Source organism: Colias croceus, chromosome 11, assembly GCF_905220415.1.
Source record: "Colias croceus chromosome 11, ilColCroc2.1".
NCBI lineage: Eukaryota > Metazoa > Arthropoda > Insecta > Lepidoptera > Pieridae > Colias > Colias croceus.
In genome coordinates, this window is record NC_059547.1 from 5,501,677 (window position 1) to 5,525,146 (window position 23,470).

At 33.4% G+C, this 23,470-nt stretch overlaps 1 protein-coding gene across 1 annotated transcript; it reads right to left on the bottom strand.

Annotated features, from left to right (window-relative positions):
* Positions 1-7,202: 7,202 nt before the first annotated feature.
* LOC123695330 lies at positions 7,203-21,425 on the bottom strand. Its single transcript, XM_045641151.1, has 12 exons — positions 21,330-21,425; positions 20,025-20,094; positions 17,471-17,564; positions 16,851-17,008; positions 15,764-15,916; positions 15,247-15,453; positions 14,541-14,843; positions 14,186-14,322; positions 13,067-13,212; positions 10,213-10,379; positions 9,573-9,724; positions 7,203-7,396 (listed from the first exon to the last, which is right to left on the bottom strand). Exons 1-12 carry the CDS (start codon positions 21,395-21,397, stop codon positions 7,252-7,254), a joined length of 1,800 nt encoding a protein of 599 aa, XP_045497107.1. The 5' UTR covers positions 21,398-21,425; the 3' UTR covers positions 7,203-7,251.
* Positions 21,426-23,470: the final 2,045 nt, after the last annotated feature.

Consider the following 23,470-nt stretch of genomic DNA (forward strand, 5'->3'; position numbering starts at 1 on the left):
AATGCCCTCGCAAATGCCTTCGCAAATGCCTTCGCAAATGCCTTCGCAAATGCCTTCGCAAATGCCTTCGCAAATGCCTTCGCAAATGCCTTCGCAAATGCCTTCGCAAATGCCTTCGCAAATGCCTTCGCAAATGCCTTCGCAAATGCCTTCGCAAATGCCTTCGCAAATGCCTTCGCAAATGCCTTCGCAAATGCCTTCGCAAATGCCTTCGCAAATGCCTTCGCAAATGCCGGCGGCACAGCCGCCGGCCGTGCCACCGGCATTTGAGGTTCGAAGACCTGGATATGACTTTGGGTACATACAGTTGCTAGTTACATATTATTATTTTTTTATTGTTGCCCCACCTTGAGCCCATGGCTAGCTATGCCCATGAATTCAATGGAAATGCGAAGCAATTTGTGCTAAATCTTTTCATACGAAAACTGTTTAACAGATATTATGCTATAATTTGACCTCTACCCCTGAACAATTTGTCGTTCTCGAGTTCAACTACATTACGACGTCTGTCTTTAATAATAATTAAACTAACAGCATAACCGATTATGTCATGCTGTTAATTTTCTCCAGTAGTATTTAGAACAAGATTTCCTCCCGCAACTTCGCCAGCGTTTTCTGCGATTCTGGGATAACAAAAAGGCTATATTTTATTCAGAGTCTTCAGCTACCTACATACCTAATTTCACTGTAATCGGTTCGGTAGTATTTGTGTGAAAGAGTAACAAACATCCATCCATCCATCACTGAATGGATATATTATCCTTTTTGTACCGCGTAGTTTAAATAAGTTAATTTTAATTATTTTTAAGTAATGTGTATCGATACAAATACATTAATGGATTTTCTTTATTTCTTTCATACATCCTCACAAACTTTATAATATTAGTAGGATGTTATCAAATTTGATATTCTCTTAACTAATTGTAGTGATAAATGCACATCGTGTATTCTCTTGATTTCTAGAAATGGAACTCAGTCACAGGGAATTATTGATTACCCGCTTCAGTCAACAATAATAATTATTATGTTGCCATAGTAACGACACCCACAGAGATTATGGTCGCGCCAATGCGTTTTTATTGTATTAAAAAATACATTAGGATAACATAAATAAAAAAATCACATAAAGATTATTCATGTATAAATAATCAAACCATAAAAAGGCCTAAAGCAGTGTATAGGAATATGTGTGGTAAATTATTTTTACACTGAAGAGCTATTAACCGTTTTGATATGTAGGTATTTTGTGTTACGTATTTAACGATGCTATAACCTAATCTTATTATTAACATAAGTTTTAATTTTGTATCGATGGTCTACTATATGCTTTTCTATAAATTAAACGTTATACAGGGTGTCCCACTGTTGGTATACTAAGTTCAAAGGAGGTTATAGTTTTGCATACGTTGAGTACGTAAAAAATACTTATAAAATTCCAGACGCATTTTTTTTTCAAATAGATGAATTCTTAAAACTCTATGTGTACACCTCTAACAAGCAACCCGCCCAACTTTGCCACCAGCACGTGAGCTATCATTTAAGATTATGTTTTCATAGACAAAATGCTTATATTAGAGAAGCGGTATATGCCGGCTGCGCGAAGTTAGAGAAGAAAACATGGATTTTCAGGAAAAATTTAGCAAAATTTTTTTGACGTAATTTTGTTGTTTAAGTATTTTTTACGTAATCAGTGTATGTAAAACTACAAGTTCCTTCGCGCTTAGTATACCGAGAGTGGGACACCCTGTATAGTCAGGAAAATAATTAAAAGGCTAGGAAAGTGTATCAACAAAACGGCGCTGTAGAGCTCTGACATGCAAGAGTCATGAAGCCTTCCAGCTGCAACTAGAACGACAAAGGAACTCTTTGTTAGGAAATTAATTTAAATAGGAACTATTCAATAGTTTACGTATTCTTGCAATTATTTTAAAAACAGTAATTTGATAACAAATATTATTACTATATAAGTAATAATTAATTGTATCAGCAATTATATTTGTGACAATTGATATAATAATATGTAAGATAGATAATAAGATTAGCTTCGTGCACATTAAATGGAATTTTACGACCATAACCTAACATCTTTTTCCTATTCTATTTTATTTTTAACATTTGCTAATCTATGAAATTCTCGAAAAATCGATCCAGCCATATCGTAGAGGCGACAGAACAAACAAGAGGGTGCGAAAATGTCAATAACTATTGTGTTGTTACAGCCTAGGTAGCTCAAACTAAGCGAAAATAATTTTAATTGCTCCTCCAAAAGCTTACACTAACGATCCGTTGATAGTAATTAATTGTATTTCTGCTTGAAATATGTACAATTTTCCACTCATAGCCTCTGTTCAAAGCCTGACCAGCGTTCCCGTGAGGGCTGTCCACTGTGAGGGATTTATCGCGACTGTGACAGTAGCAGCTTTGTTCTCCGCAGTATTTATTCTTTAAACAATTGCTCTCGGTTTTCTGAAATTGCTTGCACACTATCATTTACTCGTAAATTGTATTAGCGTAGCGTAGCGTATTATAAAGATAGCGTAGTATAGTGGCAAAGTGTGTTTGAAATAAAATATGTTTATTTCAAAGACGTGTCTTCTTTTCTATATTCGTATCATAGATGGCAAAGTCTACTTGAAATAAATATGTTTATTCAATTATACCAAGTGCCGTCTCTATATTTGATACATAAATTCTGAGAACCCTGAAATCAGTTTACTAGTGCCTTCCATCCTAGGCATCCATCCGTGCCCGGAAACAAATAGATTGTTATTTTCTAGAACACTCTTCTTCACGACATTGATCCATCTGACTGACGTTCTGGGTTTGACTCGTTTAATTAAAGTTCCACGTCATTTTGAAATTAAAATTTAAATGTAAACATATGTTATTAGTAGAATTGAGAATTCGATTTATTTATATTTTGTAATATTTACCAACCACATTGAATATCAGTCATTTAAACTAACAATATAAATAATTAATATTATACTGAAAATCGAAAAATACAGTAAGTAGAAATATAATTATGAAGACAATAGTCATTTTTTTTTTTGCTACTTCTAGCTTCAAACCAAGTATCTACTGGTTTAACGTGTAATTATTTTAATACTTAATTCTGTATTATATGCTATATTAGGTAGCACTCTCCATCAATAACTGAAAAATCTAATACATTTACGACGAGGGAGACAAAGTCCCCAGAATTTAATCTCTAAAGTAAGCACCTGTGTATGTGTTTTTGTATTCTGTAGTCTTAGGTAGGTACTACAACAACATTTCATAATAAATAACATCGATAAAATCTTCAATAAATATTACAATTCGTTGTCGTACAAACAAAATATTTCTTACTGTAGTGTTAATCAGTTTTGTTAAGAGTTGCGCTAATCTTAACTTAGCTAAGTGTGTTTATATGCAAGCTGTTTACATCGTATGAAACCCTCGTCACTTTCATGTCGTTCTCTCCAACCCACTCGATTTATTTCTGTAATAAATAACTTCCTATTTTGATGTTAATAGAACAACATATTATAATTAGTACAAATAAATAAACACAAAAACTTTAAACATTAAAACGTTAATATTCATGTTCTTAACTTTTTCAATCTTTAAACAACAAGAAGTAATCTTTATAAATACAACCCAGAGATATAGAATATATATTATACAGTATGTTTCATCCCCTATATGACATTTATATTGTTGTATTAGAATAATTTTCTATTCCTTATGCATTTCATATAGTAACATGATACCTACATAATATTTTGTTGTCCAAGCCAGATATTACCAATATTGCAGTTCGTGGAAAAATATATCTCTCATAAAAATCTATCTCTTTTCTTCTTTCTTTATTATTTTCTATTAAACCCATACTGAGAAACGAGTTTCTCATCATTCATTTATTATTTACAGACAAAACAAAGTCACAATAAGTTAATCTCCATTCTACATTCCCTCAAACCGTTTTGTATACAATTCTCTTGTTTCGTTCCATTTTCTTCGTTCACGCAAATCAAATAAATTTACGCAAATCGAAATGCGAACTTTACTCGTTTATTTTAGAACTGTTTCTTGATTTATATTGCGGCTGTAAGAATTTGTTTTCACTTGCCTTCAATAATAAAACGTTTACATGGTTTCGAATTGCATTTGAAATTGTTTTTTTTATATATATTTACAGGAATTGGAAACATTATTCAAATGACACATAATCTTCATATAAAACAAAAAGTTAAAATTATACAAATTGACTTCAAACAAACTATTAAACAACCTTTTGATTTATGAATCAGGCGTTATAATCTTAATTAACAAATAATCCATGCGTGTATAATTATATCTATATCGTATCCTATGATTGTTATTCATGTGTATGATTGATAATTGCAAGTTGATTAATAATTTCCTTTAATAATGGGTATACGGAAGCGGGGGGTGATAATTGCAGTCGCTCCAATGTATGAAGCTGCGTTAGGCGCCAGGAATCAATCAATACACGCTACAATTAAGCTCGTTGATTAATTCGGTACACGTATGACTTAAATATTGCTATAATTAATGCATCTTGAATTGCTCGCAAACTACGTTCATTGATCAATAAAATATGCACTATTACTTGGCTGGGTAGTAGGGTAAAAATTTCGTTATTGCAATATTTAAGATCCGTAATCATTATCATTTTTATATCGCACGTTATTTATATCGCGCGATCCTCACGACTTAATCTCTTGCTGGCGCTATATTAAATAAATTGGATTAGTAGGACTATATTATGATCCCAACGCTTTGAAAAGAATTATTGAATGAAACATATTCATCAATTTGATATCGTTAATACTTTCAGAATAAGATACAAATGAAAGAACATCGCATTAAAATTGAATGGGAATATTTTCATAGAGTCGATGTTTTATGATGTAGGAATTGTTACGTCCATTAACCATAGTATTATAATCTGCCAATTTACCAACCACCATCGAAATTTACTAAAAAAATATTAATAACTACGTTCGGGCGGTTGAAATCTGCACTTGATTGCGTTGTTCCAATGTAACCGAATAATAATTAATGAACCCTTTCCAGGCACAAGTAATTAAGCAGACGACGAGCGTCACTTCCAACCGTAGGCATCATGTTATTTTTTTGCTTGGCTTTCCACAACCTTAATTAGAAAGGTTAGGTATTTGAAAAATGCTTATTTATTACATTTTTATGTGTGAACATTTTTAATATGTGTTCATGTTAGTGGTCTCTTTATATCATACGCGAATCTGATGAATAAAATATTTATAAAAAATTTCCATCTTATTGCTCATTCAGTATTTATTTATGACTAGCTGTGCCCCGCGGTTCTACCCGCAAAGCTCCGCTCCTGTTGGTCTTAGTGTGATGACATAAAGCCTTCCTCGATAAAAGGGCTATCTTACGAAAGCATTTTTCAAATCAGACCAGTAGTTCCTGAGATTAGCGCGTTCAAACAAACAAATTCTTCAACTTTATAATATTTGTATAGATTTAACATCCATATAGCTACCAATATAAATACCTACACAACATTTGCTTCGTATTATATCTTGAAATATATATCTAAGTTAATTGAAACAGTAACAATATAATAAAGAAACTCTGAAAAGCTCTTCTAACAACGTGTACTTTTCCGGTAAGAAAACCCACCTGTGACGTTTAAAATATCATCAAGAAGACGTCGTCGTCTAGGAGATAACTTTCAGCGTGAAATTTACGGACGAAGATTAATTTAAGTGCGTTTTCTTTTATTTTAAAATCTTACAAACTTACAAACATTTTCAGTCATTATATTTACTTACACGGCAGTAACTAAGTTGTCAAAGGTACAATTAAAATACAAGTTGGACTAATTTTCTTTAAATTTTTCAGTTGATTCTGTTATCAATTATTCAAAATATATTGTTGCATCGCTTTTATAGTTGTTTTGAATAAGAGCTGTCGGAACGAGCAAAACAACTTCCCGATTTGCGTATTCCAATTTTGCCGCTTACTTTGAATATATTAATGAAATAACAATATAAATTAAATAACTTCACTATAAAAACGTGGAAGTCGTATTAAACACGCGACAGTACAATTAAACAAAGCTGGAACTATGCGTGGAATTAAATGCTGTTAAAATATTATGATATTAAATAACTAGTCACGTCCCACTCGTTAATAATAGGAAAAACTTTTTAATAACTTTTTTGCTTGAAAAGGTTATATAAACGTAGGTGCAATGTATGTGTTGGTATTTATGTGTGGGTTTTTGAGTTTTCAACCTTTTGCTGTTACCTACATTTCACAAACAAAATTCCATATCGTAAAAGGACGTAGTGTATTAAAGTTCAACGAACTTAAATACCTACAATACGATTATATTCGGTCTATTTTTTAACTCAGTTTATTTGATGAGGGGTAAAATTTGTATGCGGAACGGCCTACGCTGTAAACATGTTGTCCACCAAGCTGCAGGCGGCAAGTTAATTGAAAAATAATTGATAGTACGTACTGCAATTTGAAATGAGCCTTTTAGTAAATAATTAATACATGCATAAATAGAATTTGCGTCGTATAAATACATTGTTTAACAAACAATTTCACACCTGGTGCTTGAATGCCTGCTCTCTACAGGTGCTCTTAGCTATGGAGATGCAAATTCCATCTTAACAGGTACTCTAGAATCTAGATAAAGAAGGCATTGCATTATCACTACATAGTATAAAACAAAGTCGCTTTCTCTGTCCCTATGTCCCTTTGTATGCTTAAATCTTAAAACAACACAACGGATTTTGATGCGGTTTTTTTTAATATGTAGAGTGATTCAAGATGAAGGTTTTAGTATATACTTTATTAGGTTTAAGACAAAGCGGGCGAAGCCGCAGGCGGAAAGCTAGTAATACATATATAAGGTATATGAAAGATCATGCCTAGTGTTTATAATATTTAGTTCGATGATTATAATTTGATAATAGTTTTATTTCCGGAAAAACTGATAAACATAAAAAAAATTGGTTCGAGTACAAAAAAAAATTGGTTTGAGTACATACTAAAACAGTATTTCTAATCAAACATTTATTAATTTCAAATTTCCGCACCCACACTATATTGGTAATAGATGTTTTTTTACGTAAAAGTAATTCAACTAACTATCTACTATATCTAGGTATGGGTAGTTAGTAGAGACATAAAATCACAAACCAAAAATCCGAATATATTTATCAAAAATGCACATAAAGATCAAATATCAAAGTCTTGAAAGCCGAGTGGATGTTGAGTTTTATGAGCGATCCTCGCCGGTTGAATGCGCGGCGCAATCGATATGCGGCGGCCGACAGCTGGCGCGCTGTCCTCCGCGCGAGTGCCCGGCATTATCGAGAATCGTCTGTAATAAAATGCACTTGGCTTATACTGAAATACACATATCTGTAGCATGTCTCTCTTGAGAGGAATCAGAAGAGGACAGAGGAGGTAAAATACATGTCTTTTAGAAGCTTCTGTTTAGTGAAAATCGTTTGTAATAAAATGCACTTGGCTTATACAGAAATATATATAGGTACTAGGTTTCCGCTCGCGGCTTCGCCCGCGCAGTCAAAGAAAACCGCCATTGTTCCCGTTCCCGTGGGATATCCGGGATTGCGTCATTTTCCCAGGATAAAAAGTAGCCTATGTCCTTTCTCGGGTATCAAAATATCTCCATACCAAATTTCATGAAAATTGGTTTAGTAGTTTAAGCGTGATTGAGTAACAGACAGACAGACAGACAGAGTTACTTTCGCATTTATAATATTAGTATGGATTATATCTATAGTATCTCTGAAGCTTGGAATCTGGAGAGGGCAAATCATATCGAAAATCGCGTGCCGTAAAATACATATCTTTTGGAAGCTTCTAGGAATGTTTGGAGGATAAATCGTACCAATCGTTATCGAAAAACGTATGAAATAAAATGCACTTGCTTTAAATAGATGTTTTATGAAACTTAAAGGAATGTATACTAGACGACTAATTCATAATTGTCGAAATCGAATCGAACTTCGGGCAAATGCAAAATATTAATTTAAATTTTATCTATGCAATATAATTGAACATTTTATAGTGTTTTATAGAATACAACTTTCTTAATCTCACTTAAATTAGAGTGACATTGATGATTGAACACATACAAAAAAGTATTTAAAACATCACTCCCTTTATTAATTAAAAGTAGTTATTGCAAACATAAATTCCATGAAATGCCTATAAATCCTGAGCATTTAATGAAAAATTAATTGCCTTTTTGCGGGTGATACCTTTACAGTCAAAATAGTCAAGATTAAATACACGGTATAAAATATCAATTTCGATGAAAATTGTTGGTAAACACAAGCAGATCATTGAATTATACTTTTGGCAATGAAATTCTGTTATATTTTCGTGGTTAATTATTGCACGTTATAATAATATACTGCTTCATTTTTCAATAGATTTGTACCAGCTACGGAAAAAAGTTAACTGCCTGTGTTTTAGTCATTACGACAGAAGTCATTAAGCAAATTCAAGCCTTCGGGCGTCTTGAATAACTTTTACTTTAACTAATCAAGCAAACAAAAACAAAGATTTCTTGATCTAATCAGTTGAATCAAAATATTGTTCTTATAAGAACTTTCTTGTAAAATTTTATGCGTAGATACACAAAAGTACATAGTTTCGATTTATAATAGAATCTTCTATTCATATACGGTGTTGAAGAATCCAAGATCAATAGAATGAGGGATTTTAAGTGATGTAAAATAAAACAAATATCCGAACTTTACCAACAAAATTAAAATTCAAAGCTTTTTAATTCCATTGAAATTGGAATTGTTTTCAAGTTTTTAAACTTTTAAGTTAACAAATGGGTTACGTGACTCGTACGATTAAATAGAAAATTCTGTTAAACTGGTGTCGATATATTATGTGGCAATTAGACTTGGCCTTGTAGGGTTATACCTACTTCAAAAAAAAGAGCGTGTGTGCCGAGCACACGTGTCAGAAGTGAAACTTCGACAAGATTCAAAGATACCAAAATCATCGCCTTACTTCATGACGTGACGGTATTGCCATGACGCAACCTTGAAATTTTACTCTCAAAGCGCCTAAAGGAGTTTCACTTCAATAATTAAGCAGTAACTTATAAGAAAGTAATTTGAGACTGTCTGATGCTAAAGCGACACACACATTTAAAAACACTCTATACAAAGATGAAATGTACGGTTAGTGATGCATCAATAACGCTTACTTAGTTCACGTCGTATCAGACATTGCGTCAACTTTTATGTCTCTAAATATAAGTTGCTATTGATGTACATATAATGTGATCAGTAGGTACCTATGAAAAAATATACTTTACAAACCTGTATTATATTGCGAACAATATTTGAGCTTGCTCTAGATTCTAGAAAATTCCGCCACGAAATAGTAATTGCACCAAACACAAAGGAAAAGGACACCTTCACGGGCCTCTTGCGTTATCAAGTATAAAGCTAAATCAATATGTGCTTATGTGCTGAAGGTTTAACAATGTCAGGGCAAAGTGTCACCTTGAAGCGGGTATGACAGACATTTTTCTAAAGAGGTGTTCGGCTGCGAGCCTCAGGTCATCGTCCTGCATCAAACTGACCATCGCCTTCTCCCGCTTCTCCAAAATTGCGTCACTTGAAGCAATTTCACCTTCCAACGAAATATTAACGCACTGCAAGAATTAATATTAAATTTCTAAAATGTTAATATTTTAGTTTCGCTCGCTATTTTTCACCCGTTATTGAAAACTTTCGCAGAAAATTGCAGCGAATAACGAAAGAAATGAGAGCGGAAAAAATCGCAAAACAAGTATCTCTCTTGAACTATTTTCATTCAATTTTATCATGTTTACGATATTGCTGGTATAGCGTAGGTATGAAATTTTATATTTTTTTTTATTGAAAACAGAATGTAGTAAAAAAGGCAGATGTGAAACGTACGGAATCAATTTTTATACTTAGGGAATTAATTTTATATAAGGGGTTTGACTTATAGTAGCTTATATTAAGTTTTTAACGTAAAGGCTTTGTTATTTTCCCATTCATATTAAAGACTGTGTAATGTGTATAATTAATAAGTATCAAAGCACCCCAACGAAAAATTATATTAAGACAAAAGCGAGGCCATAGAAATATCGATAATGAGGAAAATGATACCTACCGTATCGAAAAACGCGGCGACATCATGATACCCATAGGCTCGGGCTAATCCTGCCCCCTCGATGAGAGTGGCCCTTGTCTCTGGTCGATTATTTTGTAGCAAGTGGCAGCGTGCCAGGAGAAACGTTGTGTTGAGCAACCAAATTCGTTGATTGGAAGACCTTGCTTCTGTGTAAAATAACATATTTTAAAGTGAAACTTTTATTACATCGCCTCAAACTTTTTGGTCTGTGTAGCGCATGTCGCGTGTATCGCGGCAACCGAGTAGGTATTACCTACTCGGCACGCGACATGCGCTACACAAAGCAGTGTTCCGAACCGTTCGAACAATTTCATTTTACCGGGGTTTCATAAAACCACACCCTTGGATATGTCGCCATGACCTCACCTTCACCGAGTAGGCCGAGTAGGTAGACCATACCTATTACCGAGTAGACCAAGTAGACTGCACCTTCGAGTAGACCAAACCTATTACCGAGTAGACGAAGTAGACCGCTCCTTCGAGTAAACCAAACCTATTACCGAGTAGACCAATTAGACCGCACCTTCGAGTAGACCATACCTATTACCGAGTAGACCAAGTAGACCGCACCTTCGAGTAGACCAAACCTATTACCGAGTAGACCAAGTAGACCGCACCTTCACCGATTAGTCCAAGTAGACCATACCTATTACCGAGTCGACCAAGTAGACCACACCTTCGAGTAGACTAATCCTATTACCGAGTAGACCAAGTAGACCAATCCTATTATCGAATAGACCAAGTAGACCACATCAATTTCCGAGTAGACCAAGTAGACTGCACCTTCACAGAGAAGACCAAGTAGACCGCACCTTCACCGAGTAGACCAAGTAGACCGTACCTTCACCGAGTAGACCAAGTAGACCACACCAATTTCCGAGTAGACTACATCAATTTCCGAGTAGACCAAGTAGACCGCACCTTCGAGTAGACCAAACCTATTACCGAGTAGACCAAGTAGACCGCACTTTCACCGATTAGTCCAAGTAGACCAATCCTATTATCGAATAGACCAAGTAGACCACATCAATTTCCGAGTAGACCAAGTAGACCGCACCTTCACCGAGTAGACCAAGTATACCACACCAATAGACCACATCAATTTCCGAGTAGACCAAGTAGACCGCACCTTCACCGAGTAGACCAAGTATACCACACCAAATTCCGAGTAGACCAAGTATACCACACCAAATTCCGAGTAGAACAAGTAGACCGCACCTTCACAGAGAAGACCAAGTAGACCACACCAATTTCCGAGTAGTCTACATCAATTTCCGAGTAGACCAAGTAGACCGCACATTCGAGTAGACCAAACCTATTACCGAGTAGACCAAGTATACCACACCAAATTCCGAGTAGAACAAGTAGACCGCACCTTCACAGAGAAGACCAAGTAGACTGCACCTTCACCGAGTAGACCAAGTAGACCGTACCTTCACCGAGTAGACCAAGTAGACCACTCACCACACCAATTTCCGAGTAGACTACATCAATTTCCGAGTAGACCAAGTAGACCGCACATTCGAGTAGACCAAACCTATTACCGAGTAGACCAAGTAGACCGCACCAATAGACCACATCAATTTCCGAGTAGACCAAGTAGACCGCACCTTCACCGAGTAGACCAAGTATACCACACCAAATTCCGAGTAGACCAAGTATACCACACCAAATTCCGAGTAGAACAAGTAGACCGCACCTTCACAGAGAAGACCAAGTAGACCACACCAATTTCCGAGTAGTCTACATCAATTTCCGAGTAGACCAAGTAGACCGCACATTCGAGTAGACCAAACCTATTACCGAGTAGACCAAGTATACCACACCAAATTCCGAGTAGAACAAGTAGACCGCACCTTCACAGAGAAGACCAAGTAGACCGCACCTTCACCGAGTAGACCAAGTAGACCGTACCTTCACCGAGTAGACCAAGTAGACCACTCACCACACCAATTTCCGAGTAGACTACATCAATTTCCGAGTAGACCAAGTAGACCGCACATTCGAGTAGACCAAACCTATTACCGAGTAGACCAAGTAGACCGCACCTTCGAGTAGACCAAACCTATTACCGAGTAGACCAAGTAGACCACTCCTTCGAGTAGACCAAAATAATTATCGTACAAATACGATAATTTTGTGCCTAAGTTTCACTTTTACCGTGGTTTCATAAAACCACACAACATTTTTTTGTAAGCGGGACGTTAAGAGAAGAATTATTGTATTTAAGGGTTATAATTATAATTTGGTTTATTCTCACTTAACAGATTCTCTCTTATTCTGATTCTCGTTTTACGATAAAGTGTAACATGTAATATGTGTATCATAGGTATCTAATATAAATATCAATCAATGTTGTTTAAAAATAATAAATGATAAGTGATATACAAATGATATTAAGATCGTTATTGAATATACTCTTTAAACGAGCATCCAATTGATAAAAATCACTTGAATTTCCGTATCAAAGACGTCATTTACGTAAACAAGAACCTTTCACCAGCAAAATGGGCGTCATTATTGCGTCATTATTATCAAACCTTTGTTTCTGACGTTTTTCCTAGCCATTGATTAGGACGGTGAAGATTATTTGCCTCATATTTTCGCCATTGTATATTAATACAAATTGATTCTTCCAATCAGACTCATTCAATAGACTTTACCGACGTGATTTACGATACAATAATTATCTATTAATTAGCTGAATGCCCCTGATTTACTTGAGATAAAAAACCGTCATATACAGGCAATTATATTATAAGAAGTACCTAAATGTAGCTTTCTCGTGGTATATACACTTTACAATATTAGTTTGAATTACTAAACAAATTACCTGTTTGGCATTTAAGTGCGAAGAATTTGGCCCTATGAGCCTGTTTGGTATCAGCATGCAGGCGGGACAGTTCATGCAAGATATAACACCGCTCCCATGCCCGCGTGCTCTGTGATAATGCACGTTCCAATGTACGTAAGCGACGTCTAAAACCACGATTTATATTAGTGTGATCAAATACAATTCACCTAGTTCGTTATAATAAAATAATAAATACAATAAAATCTATATACATTATATTTGGTGAGTAAACAATGTAATTTATATTAGACTTAGGTATATGATTAAAGAAAAGGGCAGATATTAAAATTTTCACTGCTGAACTTTAATACGCTGTAATTGTTATAATTTAAAAATATACCAGTCGAGTATACGATGTTAATTTATGTCAATCTGGGATAAAATAAATCCAGGATATAAAGAAAAAATAAGGACGCCAAATATTCTAAACTATAATAAATTCTTCGCATTATCTTTTGTACTCTTCGAAGCTTTATCTATTGTAATGCTAAGGTTACCAGTCTAATTATGCTAAGACAAGCTTAACTCCCGCGTCTCAATTCATTCTAGAGTAAAATATAAGCTAAGATTTTTTTATTCCGGATTTCGCTCGACTTCTTGTGAACCTGCTTACAGAAAGTTGTTATGAATAAATTAACTAATTGAATATTAATTATTGGGCAGAATTTTCGTTTTAGTTTTGGTTGTAAACATAATTTGGGTTAAAGAATTTAAAGATCTGATATAAAAATAACATCTTCCAACAACAACTTCTTCCGACTTTAAAATATTGAATAATTCATAAAGCTTAACAATAATTTGGTTATTTTATTATTTAAAGCATTAGAAAATAGTGTGTATTTTATTATATGCTCTATTTTATTTTAAAGTTCATTTTAAATTTCAGCAACATTTATAAAAAAATTAGAAAGTACCTACTGCAAATAGTTCGATACAATCCTCAATACAATCACTATACCTTAATCTTAATTGTAAATTTTAACTTCAATATCATATGAAATCGTACATTACAACACATTTTCTAGCATAGTGTAACGAACAACTTTTTGCATTCTTCACTATTTCGCCTGTAAAATGTAAAACGATCCAATCATTTACTTTGCATCGCGTGGCGGCGCGGGGGGGCGGACTCGCAAGATCGAATCGTGACTCGGTTCACGAGATATCGCAATCCCCAGCAGTATAAAGGCTCTTTTTTCGCGATCTGCCTCACTCATTTCTTCCCTGACACGTTTCTGTGAATAAAATATCGACATTCAGATACACGTTCGATGAAAAAACTTCAGGAAATTGGCGTGCACATCGTGACATTTGCAAATTATTCGATTCTCATTCAAACATTAATAATGCGAAACAGGAAATGTATTTTCCATTCAGACTGCTCTTCAGTTGGAATCTGCTTTTCAGTTGGATTAAAATAACGATTCACCTGCCTATTTTCTTTTATTCCTACCTGATCCAGAAATGCATTTGCGACGATTTCTTGCAATTTTTGGATAAATTTATCTTTTCCGGGCAATAAATTCGCTGGTTTTCTTAAAATTTGTTCCAATGCAAATTCAGCTGTTTCCAGACATTTTGCCGTATTGCGTTCTTCATACACTGCTTGAGTTGCTCTGACTAGTCGTTCAGCATCAGTAATGTGCTGTTTTTGAGCATTACCAAGTCTTTCTTTTCGAGCTCTCGATAATCTTTCTCGGGCTTCGGCTTCGGCTGCCCGCGCGGCGTAAAGTGGCCTACGCTCTCGAAGAACTTCCTGGGTAATAAAACATTAAATTCTTAGTTCCCAGCACTAATTGGTTTCAAAGACTCTTTACTGTTTTATCAGACTATCTTTATGAATTTATAAATGAAAATATGATTTATTTATCATATTTACGCCTTCATAAAATTTATTTGAAAATGTTACTAACCTAAATACAAATAAATAACAAAGCTGTTTTTGTGTAAATATTATCTCTTATAAATATAAATAATTGTGTAGAGATACACAAAGGACATCCTACAAACATTATATTATTATTTATTTTTGGTCCCATTATGATTTATTTAGCAGGGAGATAATTAAAAGAAAAAAGTAACCTGGTAGGCAAGATTTTTGATACCAGATTCATGAAGAATATACGGCAGGTCTATGAAAAATATTCGTCCCAACATACCTGTCGCTTTTCCACATCAGCCAAAGCTTTATTCGCTAATTCTTGTAATTTCTGTGAGCCTTGTCTATTAGCTGAATGCAGACGCTCATCCTTACATAGTTGAGTGAGAAAGTATTTGTCATGGGCCATTTGTTCCAAGTATTTAGACGCCATTAAGCGAGATATTCGTTCGGCTTTTTGCTTTTCTACACGAGACATTTCTTCAACCTTCACATTGAAACAGATTTTAAGATACTTATTCTTAACAATAGAAGTGGGAATCGATAAAATATAAGAAGTGTTTATTCGCACGCGATAAGCAACGAACTGTTAACCAAAGAACTAAAAAGTTGTTCTAGAAATAGTTAAATTTTGAAGTATTTTTTAACTTTTCTTGAGAATTATTTTCAGCTCAATTATTTACTTAGAGGAGTTGTTATAAGTAAAGAGTCAAGTTATAACGAGGTAATTAGAGGTGATTTGAACACGTTGGATACAGTTCAAAGTCACGTAAACTTAATAAACAAAAGTTACATACACGTTGTGTTTGCTGTGGCTGCAATCTAAGTCTACGAGTTGGTACATTCCGCACAATGCCATCTGCTGAATCCTTCTTTAATTCGATTTGATTTGAATACTTTCGTACGCAAGACAAAACTTTGGTCGCACTTTTGCCTGTGCATTCTCGGACCTTAAAAGGGCATTATAATTACTTGATTTTGATAATATTATATATAATTTAAAAAAGTATACCGATGTTATAGTGATAGTCATGCTATGTTTATTTCGAAAGAAACTTTTATTTATTTATTTATTTATTATTATTATTAAACATACATACATACAATAATTACAATTACAATTTATTACAATAGGTATACAATTAATATTCATGTAAAAGTATATAAATAAAAAGGCTACCAAAACAATTATTTATACAAGCCAATGTTTCCCTAGCTAGGTTACTGGGCAACCTGTGTTTAGGAGAAACAGCTTGCCTCTAAAATAAATACACAAAAAGCCTCTTAGCAACTACTTAATTATTATAAATTAAAATTGGTTACAATAGGGAGTAAGAGAAAAAAAAATATGTGTAAAATTTAAGGTGTATAAGAGAATGCGGGTGTGGCGAATGAAACTGTATCTTATGAATGTATATATATTTGTGTGTGTATGTGTATGTGTGTGCGTGTGTTTGTGTAAGTGTGTGTGTGTGTGTGTGTGTAAAACTGGAAAATAATTACTTTTATAAAAAAATAATTACGTAATGTTCATATAAAGATAAATGATATATCAGAATCAGAAAATATATGAATAAATAGGTTTATTTTCATGACACACCAACTACTAGGTAATTAAATGTTTGCTTTTGTTGCTCACTAGCCTCGAACAAACATTGTAATAGTTAATTATTTCTACAGAATTTATTAACTTCTATTTCTCCTTATTTGGTCTTTGTGTCTATCAAATAGAATATTTAGGTATTGTGGTAGAGCTGAGTCATGTTTCAGTGGTGAAACCCCGATTGATGTCATCGAGAAGTTGTATATTTATAAAGAAACATTTCATACGCGCGTTTTAGGGCAATCTCTTGCTACATAATATGTTAGAATATATTATGATACCGTTTCTTCAGCACACTGGGTACATTCCGCGAAGTTCGGGGGATACTTCCGAAGCATTTGTCCCCTACACGCGAGGAGGAACGCCCTCTCAAATGCACACTTCTCATAATTCGTTTGCGCCCGTATCTGGAGTGCCGTCGGGTTATCTGGTTCAAGTTCTGTTAAAGTTTTATTCGAAAATTAATTACAACGTACCTTACATTCTGTGTTTTCGTTCTATTCCTTTGTCACAAACTCGGAACGATGCGTTCAGTATAATTACTCTACGTAAGTTGGCTTAACTTTCGTGACAACTTATTGCTTTAAATATATTCATGTGTATAAATAAGTAAAATAATTTTAATAAACAAGCACGACCCTTTTCGATTTAAACTAAAATTGAGGTACATATTTTATTTAGCTCATGAATTGTATCAATATTTTCACATTAACCTATTTATTGTGAAAATATTGATACAAAATACATTTACATTTGTTATCTAAACATTGGCATTATCCAACATATTGATGGAAAATTAAAATCTTTTGTTTATTATATGGATATCCATATCACAACACCAATCAATTCTCTAAAGTACTAAGTACCACTTGAATTAATCAGGAATAAAGTATATGATCACCAGCTGCACGGGCCGCATCAGCTAATGCATCGGCATAATGCGTCGCCTTGGCTCGGGCCAAACTCCTTCCGAGCAGAGATCGTACGTCGCCATTCTAAAACACATTGAAACCTATTTAATACACTCTATTTTGCATCACTAGACTAGCAAATAAACCTTTTTAAAATCTACTAAACGCTACCTATACCAAATAGTTGAGTCATGATTTTTTTCCATTTTAATATCCTCTCTCCTAATATGGACAACTTACTCCAAACCTTTATTTTTCAAACTATGAACAATATACGTACAAACACATAAACTAACACATTTTAAGAATACCTACATTAACATTCAAACTATTTTAAAACTGCTCAAATGTTTTTCTAAATAAACTCGCCAGGATAAAACCTGTGGTCTGACGAAATGAAATTTGGCATGTCTTTCCATCTGTCACCGTTCTGGTTATACAATATAATATTGGGTTAGCTCCAGAGACAGGATGTTTCAAAATAATGCATCTGGATGCACTAGAAATAGCTTTGTATTGATCGTCTCAAAACGCAACAATGTTTTTGATAGATAATAGGCTCATATCTAACCAAATTATGTGTTTGAAATCGAGCCAAGAAAACTTGTCTTGACCAAAAACAAGACTATTTGGGGTTTTGATGCTTAGTAAAAATATGAAAATTTCAGTTATTAAGTCACCATACTTAGTAGCGCAGTTTGTTAAAATTTACGGTACAATTAATTTAAATACATCTTATTTGCAATAATAAATTCTCGGTAATATTAAGTGTACGACGTTTGACCCAGTTCATAAAAACAGCATATAATATGAATGTTACCATTAGCCTAATTTCAGTCGCAAACTTTTACAACAAAAAAAGTCAAAGTGACGAAAACTGCTGAAATTATTTATGAAGATTCCGACGTCTATTGTACTGACCTTTTAACAGTAAGTTTGAAGAAAACGTAACCCACATACTCGTAAATAATTCAACAAAGTGTACCTTTAAAGATAGAGTTGGCTTTAGCCCAGAAAAGATAATGGAATCGCTTATTCCAAACAAATTGGAGGATTGTGACTCACGTACGTAATACCTTTGTTTATACCGTCTAAGACAGAAACTAGTGTAATTTTTCATAAGGTGCTATTGGCGACGAGGAACTTATGAAATAAATTTCATGGTTCTATCATAAATGAGAGAAAAGAATATTGAGCTTAGAACAAAATACGGCGGGATATTGAAAATAATATTTTTAATGTCTCTAATACAATGGCAGCCGGAGAATTGTGCATTGCAGAAGATATTAGGTAGAATACTATATAAGATCGTTAATATACAAGCAGTGTGCTCCAACACTGGGAAATGCAAATGATTTATTATACAATGCTTGATTGCATGTATGCGGTTGCAAAATAGAATTTGAATATCAGGCATTAAGAGATAGTCAGTTAGTTTAATATATAATATTATATACAAAGTGTATTTAGATGGGATTGCAATTTAAAACCTGTTGGTAAAAAACATCAAAAAATTTATTTTAGCTAAAGTGAAACTTTCACCTAACACTTATTTATTACTAGCTTTCCACCCGCAGCTTCGCCCGCGCACTCAAAGAAAAACCCGCGTAGTTCCCGGTCCCGTGGGATTTCCGGGATAAAACCTATCATATTTCCGGGGTAAAAAGTAGCCTATGTCCTTTATCGGGTATCAAAATATCTCTATACCAAATTTCATGCAAATTGGTTCAGTAAATAAGGCGTAATTGAGTAACAGACAGACAGACAGAGTTACTTTCGCATTTATAATATTAGTATGGATTTCAGCCTATAATTAATTTACGGTTCGAAACGGAATCAGCTTAATTATATCTGCCGTGTAGTTTACTATATTACACAGACCACCTGACATTATCATTTACTGAAATCTAACGCTTTTTAAAGCTGAAAGAGAACCGCAGACTATGATTTATCGTTTCAGAAGCTATGGTTAAATACAACCTGTTATTAAAATTGTTTTTATCAGCCAATATCGAGCATGGTTATTGTAAAGCTAAAATTACTATAGATTTATGTTTATGCTATGTGTTTAGGAGATAGGAAAAAAAAGTTAGTTCTTCTACTGATCTATCAAAGCGTCTTGACAGACAATTACATAATTTTACGTAGGTATATAAAGTTTTTGTTGGAGTTGTAGAACTTTTATCCGTAACCATCATGGGATGCGAATTGAATATGTGGCTCTGAATATCAAGCGAGTTAAAATTGTTATTCTTTTTTCCGCTTCTTCCCTATCATTGAAACGCATAAGTATTCATTTTTTCTGTTTAAATTCATTAATTGAATGAGTACAACTTCACATAATATCACAAAAGAGTTTAAATTTGAAAAAACCAACTATTCAGACTATATACAGATTATCATCTTATTCCAGACATAAAGCTAGACGCTGTGAACGTTCGATCTTTAAGCAGACCTTTGAACTCGTCCTTAATGTACTCGAAACAATTAAAGAGCATTAGAAACATGTTTAAATTGAAATTGCGTGGAATATGTTGTACTTACATTCCACCGTAAAGCCTCGTTGTAAGCTAGGATTGCTTTCTCAAATTGCTCCAAACGCTGCAAGTAATTCCTGCAAGATGAAATTGTACCCAAGGATTTAGTTATATCAAATTTGTTCTATGATTAAATTAATATTTAATTTGTACATGCTGTTTAAACTAGTGCTGAAATATGGCTGAAATGTATAAACCTTGGTGCAATTATCGTAAGACCAAAAAATGTATTGCAATTTTGCAGTTGTGTTATTTTTCTATATAGATAAAGATTTATAATTTAAGGTCGTTAAATAAACTAAAAGGATAAGTTAAATAAGGATAGCACGTTGGCAACAAGTCTTCCACTGCACGTATTGCGATGAAATATATCTGCATAAAACATTCGACAAATTTACGTTGCTGTATGAATATAACGATAGATAAATCAAAGAAATGCGTAGAGGGTGCCCAAGTATAGGGTAGAGAAATTCCCTTCAAGATGGAAAGTCCCTTCGCACGTAGCTGCATATAAATAAAAAACATGTGAAGTGCGAGCAAAAACAATTTAAACGTTATAACATGTTATAATTTGAAAATATGCATATTTTATGTCTCTACCTTATACATAACTAAATCACAGTAAAACAATCATATTGTTTACAACTGTAGTTAATCAAAGTATCTTTCTTCAGGTAAAACCTAATGTTAAAAAGCTGAAATTACTCTCATTAGCGCTTGGGACCTTTGGGACCCTCAGCGCGGGGTTAAACTTTAATTATTGTGTGTTATCATTTGGAATATCTCAGTTAGCATAGTTTCAATATTTTATACGTCAATTGGCCGCTATTACATGACCTATGAAAGTCAATTTAGTTTAACCTTGACTTTTCACATTTTAAAAACAACACTCATTCGATGGAATTACACAAACTAGATTGCCTATATAACCTACCTTATTGGCTATTTTCATGCTCTAGCTCATGAAATATAGTACAGTACCTAAAAATATTACAAAAACTAACTAGACTCATTAATATAGCTTTCAAAAATTAATTTGTAGTCTATGAAGAAAAAAATAGGAAAAGTAGGTACGCATATTACGAACATTATAGGTACAAAGTGAAAAATAAATTCATCAGGCTCTACACTAAACGAAACGTGCACAAATGTGAGAAAAATATATGTGAAATTATAATATATTACATCCGTATCGATTGCATATAAAAAACCGCTAAGAAAAGCAATCAAAATCAGCAACCTACTAAGCAACAGACCAACATCCTATTAAAACCAATGTGTCTCATACAAACACTGTACATATTGAGTTTACCCTCTTTCACGGTACACTGCCACAACGTTGCATATTGCTCTCTCTTCGAGCACCAATTTTTTCCTCATACCAAAATATATTGTTTTGTGACACGGATGTAAAGAACTTTATAAACATGCGCTGTTGCTTTGAAAACTAGAGGGCTAAGAACAATGATACGTAGATACACCTAGATATATTATATACTATTAAAAATATATTGACGGTTCACGGTACAGTATATAAAATGTCGTGGCAAGAAGCCCAAATTCGACGTGACTGGAAAAAGTTTACTGAGGCCCTATGCTTCTCGAAAAGTTAAAGGAACAATCATCACAGTATGTAAAAAATTATCTCAGCTTATAATATAGAAAAATATATCATAAGAATATCATACTCGTTTAATTTAGTCATATAAGGATTCAAATACTCACTGTGTAAAGTCATCCTCACGTCTAAATTAGTATATATAAGACGTTGAATATACTCGTATTATGATAATGAAGAGCCATGGAAGGGCAGATTACGCTCGTACAACAGGGTATAATAAAATAAATAAAACTCAATCATAAAAAGCAATAGAAAAAAAACTCGAGCAAGCATTAACAATACAATATTTATACAACGAGATGATTAATATAATTCAATGCGACATTTCTAAGAATCCGAATACAAATCAAAATGAAAAAAATAAAAGTATAAGTACGATTAGATAATAAATCAAATATTTATTATATTATCTGTTATTTACTCAGATCTACAAAGACAGAGGAAAGGCAATGCTGTTTGAGCAATTATGAATGAATTATTAACGTTTGCGAATAAAGGCACAATCTTGTCCTTTTGTTTTCATTTTAGTTGAGGAAGAACGTTAAACATTTTTTTCTAGATTGCATTTTGGTTTTTAACTTTGAAATATTCTACAAGAACTGAAGAAATGTGTTTTCTAGAGTACTGTAAAGTTTATAAAAAGAATACGAATTATTTAAAATAAAAAATAAGGAACCTTATAGGAATTCTGATTTAATTTTATTTAAAAAGGTAGGTAATCAAATTCGTTAATTAGTTATTAAATGAATTAACATAGAGTTTAATCATGACATTCTTAGTTTTATTGACAAAAAATAAACGGTATCGAAAGTTTATATTCCTTCTTAATATTTATAGAAGTACATACAAACTAATATATTAACAGCATTCAGCTTGTGTCAGTCGATCCTAGAACGTTTTGATGCGATTACACTAGACATTAATTTAATATAACGCCTTAGGACTGCTATATAGCGCTAACTATTAATTATTCTACTTATCTATCTTCAACGTGTTTAATAACTACAAAGATTTGCCACATTGATATACACGGTACACAGCTAGAGAAGACTAAAAAAACGAATAATCGTCCTTTAAATGAATCTTGAATAACCCTACGAAAATTTTGTATTCTCACTATTCCGTGAAAAATTACAAAGTTTGAGTTTAATCTGTCAGTAGAGAAGTCGGTTACATACAAATTACAAACACAAGTATAGTAAAATAGTTAATGATAGATATTATAATTGTGAGCTCTTGAATATTTTAGTTTGGAAGACCTTTTCATACACGTCTGTTTTTTATATTTTAAACACATTATGTACTCACAAAATATTATTTGAATAGACATGATTCAAAAATACTTCCTGTTTTTATCATATTTATTTTATAGTTTGTATCGTTTTGAATAAATAAATAGATTAAAATATTTCAGGTGAAACTTCAGTGCTCTGCCATTAAAAGTATATTAAGTACATTTACAAATACTTTAATTTCCAACTACATGTCAAAGTACGCAGCTACAAGTAGAGGAAAATGGGTTGGATGGAGGTTAATTGCATTAATTAAAGTAAATAGATCAAAGGAGACTAAATGGGTGTTGAGTGGCTTCCTGTCGCCAAGGGATATTGCATTACTCGGTAATGGCCACTAATAATTACATCGAAGGAGACAATTAAGGCGACCACATACAATTAAATTAGAAAGCAAGAACTTTTAGTAAGTATTTTGTGTCTTGACTTTCACATGAAAACCTAATTAGTCAAGAGTGCTTTTATTTAATTTATGTCCAAGAAAATGGTATTATTTTTGTTTGTTAACTAATTCTTAATATGAATATGTGAGTATATAAC

What these genes read in the sequence shown, in the direction of transcription:
- LOC123695330 (XM_045641151.1), bottom strand. Translation starts at nt 21,397, where the DNA reads ATGAGGAAAAAATTGGTGCTCGAAGAGAGAGCAATATGCAACGTTGTG. An exon ending in ACGAGGCTTTACGGTGGAAT is followed by an intron (nt 17,565 to 20,024) that starts GTAAGTACAACA and finishes AATGTGTTTTAG; the next exon opens with AATGGCGACGTACGATCTCT. An exon ending in TGATGCGGCCCGTGCAGCTG is followed by an intron (nt 17,009 to 17,470) that starts GTGATCATATAC and finishes AAACTTTAACAG; the next exon opens with AACTTGAACCAGATAACCCG.